We start from the raw sequence: 3,276 nt of genomic DNA on the forward strand, positions 1-3,276 counted from the left end.
AAGTCTGAAGATAAATTTTGATAAATACCCTGGAGTAACAAGATGTATGATTCATTTAGCTTGCCTACCACTCAGGAGAATCAAATTTGGTTGAGAACCTGACTGACTTGTAAATGGATTCCAATCAAGAAAGAACGAAGACAGGGCAGCTGCAAAAATTTGAGTCTCCTGGCACTTCCAGAAAGCTGCAATGGCAGGAAGTATGGCTTGACAAGACAAGACAAGCCCTGCCACAGTTACTTTTCAGTACTGCCACAGGTATATTCAGTCTTTAAAGACAAGAAAGACCTCCTAGGAGCTTACGACCTAAGTAAGGGCTTAACCAGATAACAGTGCTACTGACCTCAATAGGAAAATCTAATAAATTATCTTTCCCTGCCCCCAGAAAAAAAATTAATCATATGAAGCATGGCAACCTGCCCACCCCCCTCAGTGAGATGAAGGCTCTTGATTCCCTAATATCTCTCTTATAAAAGTTTTAAAACTGTCCTGATACCACAGCAGAGAAAGAACTACTCCAGAATACAATACTCAGAATGTAGCAAGATATATCAGAACTGGTTTTAAACAGGAATACAAAGGAATATAAAATCTGAGCAGAAGGACCAGTAATCTGAGTCTGTTGAACAGATACAAGCCAAGAGAGGTTGTGGAGAATCTTTCATGAGATCAAACCCACTCAATTTCACAAATGCTCTTTTTGGGAATCACTCCGCCAGCGGAACTGAATGTGGTTTAGATCACAAGGCTTCCAATCCTAAAACTTATCTGCAAGTTGTTAGGAGAATGTGACAACCTTTCCCCTTCACTGTACTCATGAGTACTAGATAGTCAAGCTACTACTCTTCAGGTTTACCTTCCCTTCACATGTTCTAGATTAAAGACCCTCCAGTGCTGAGACTTCCTGTGCTACCCCTCAGGCACCATTACTCAAAACAATTACAAATAAGAAAATCCAAGGATAACTTTAAAACAGGAACTCTCCTTCCTCTACAAAACCCTTACAGCTTGTCCTGTATCCAACCAGACCTCTGTCCTTCTTCAGTAAGGTAAAAATGCTTTCCCTGTTTTAATTAGTTCTCAAATGTACCATCACCTAAAAAAAAAAAAAAAGAAAAAAGAAAAAAAATGTTTTGAGAGGGATTTACAATGACAGATCTGACAGTCTGCTTGGGCTGCAAAACAGAAATCCAATTTGGATGTCTCCCCAAGAATAAGTAGGTATTACAGGATCAGACACGGACACTGTGTCTGTAGTATAACTATATTTGTCAATCATGATTTAGCAAGTCATTCAGTTTCTGTTTTGTGTGTGTTATGACCATTTAACATTTCAATACAGAGTTAAATATAAATCACTGCTTTATATTCTCACAACCAAATCTGCCCCTCAGCTATGTGATTTATAAGGGAGAGCAGAACACTGCAAAACTACTAAAAACATGCAAATTATGTTATCTGCTTAAGAGTGCTAACTGCACCTCCACAATCAAAATGAATTTTACAAGCTTAAACAGTCCTGTCTGAAAGCTCCACACAATGAGGAAAGGAAAGAGTTCTATTCATACAAATATATCATATTCTCAAAGGACTCTAGAACCTGTGAGACCACCATGTGTTCCTTGACACATGCTATGCAGGTAAATATTCTGAAAAACAGAGCCCAAATAAGCTCCAGAGTAATTCAAGAAAAGAGAGGGAAAAAAATCACTGTCCATATATTCTGCAACACCGAAGGTAAGAACAGATCGAGTGGAAGTGCTACGAAGAGAATCTCTTTAGTGTAAGCTGCAATGTAATGTGCAATCATCAGCAGGTGGAGACACCTTCAGTAGGTATTGCAGACAATGCTTTTGAAGGGAGGGAAAGCATGAGACAGAAGGAGTCTGATCAATACCCATAATGCTCTGAACTCAGGTGATACTTTAAATGGCTTTTTTTGTTCAGTAGCATCTTAATTTCAACAGCAAGCATCCTTTAGAAACACTAACTGACATTTTTAAACTTATACACTGAGATATGAAAATTCTGCATATCCTCTACCATATTCCAACGATATTCAAGGGTCCATGTTCCTTTCCAGGACACCAGCTTGTACATTTATGCCCAAGTAGTTCTCACAAATCCTTATCCAGTAGCAGGTTTAAGAATGAACATGCAATACATGAACAAGACTAAAGACATTCAGACCAAGGGAGAAGGAAAAGGTCTAATGGATGATGCTGCCACTGAACCGATGACAATTTCTACATGGACAAGCACCATATTAGCTTTGCCAGAAGCAACATGATTTGAGTCCATTAGCACAGGGCCTGAAAACATTCTGCTAATACAGCATTCAGATTCCATGTTTCATCTTGTTCGCATTCCCTCCTCATTCCTCAGCCAAGAAATCCTTCTGGCCTGGAAGAAAGTGGGGGGAGACTTTTGCCTCCTTGAGCGGCAGTGGGACTTTCACCCAAAAAATGCCAAATGCACAAACAACCAACATGTCCAGGGAGGGAATAAAGACCTGAAAACCCAAAAGAATCTGTACATGACCCGATACATATAAGCTGGCATCAGGTAAAGAGATGAATGCATAATAAATACAACAATAGCAAGAATATTTTTAAAAGCCACTGCAGTCCCAACACTGATTGCCTTTTCTTAAACATAGATTCACAAACATGACTTAGGTATGTGTGGCACACAAGTCAGTCTGGATGATGCCACATGTCACGCACCAATACTGAAGAGATCACTACTGCCAAACAAGATGTTTGGTGCAGACATACACCAGAATCAAACACTTCCAAAATCGAGCAAGCTTTTACAGTTGCAATGCTTCCTTTTAGCTGTATCCAGGACTCTTCTCTGGTGGCATTTTAAAAAAGTTACTGGAGGCTGCAGTCGTAGATTTCTCAGCTGCTGGTGTTTTCCCAGTCCACTCAGAGTTCTGGGATCTCAAGGATGGTGTTGCTGGTAGATCTGATTCTGCTGCATCCATGTGGACAGATAAAGTTGCTGGAATACAAAATTGCAGGCAAATGAAGAGAATAGGAAAGGGCAATAAGAAAAAAAAGTTAGAACACGTGACTTCATGGCAAATGCATTATATATATAATTTCTTATATGAAGGTGTTATTTATTGAGTTCCTGCAAGTTCTCTCACTGAACTCCTTTGAAATATAGGTTCTTGATAGCGTTAACAGCTTTGCCCTAACGATTCACACATGCAAAACTCTCAGTTTCATTCAAAGTTCTCAGTCCAGTAAGTAGTTTCCTCAGCCAGAG

At 39.5% G+C, this 3,276-nt stretch overlaps 1 protein-coding gene across 2 annotated transcripts in view; it reads right to left on the reverse strand.

The window, feature by feature from the left end:
• Positions 1 to 2,833: 2,833 nt before the first annotated feature.
• GPATCH2L (G patch domain containing 2-like) overlaps positions 2,834 to 3,276 on the reverse strand; it is a 30,331-nt gene continuing 29,888 nt past the window's right edge. For both annotated transcript variants that reach the window (XM_009077857.1, XM_009077858.1), the window contains exon 9: positions 2,834 to 3,006. In XM_009077857.1, coding sequence (XP_009076105.1) covers positions 2,834 to 3,006 — 173 coding nt within the window. The remainder of the gene's footprint in view (positions 3,007 to 3,276) is intronic.

Source organism: Acanthisitta chloris, unplaced genomic scaffold, assembly GCF_000695815.1.
Source record: "Acanthisitta chloris isolate BGI_N310 unplaced genomic scaffold, ASM69581v1 scaffold5937, whole genome shotgun sequence".
In the NCBI taxonomy this organism is placed as follows: Eukaryota; Metazoa; Chordata; class Aves; order Passeriformes; family Acanthisittidae; genus Acanthisitta; species Acanthisitta chloris.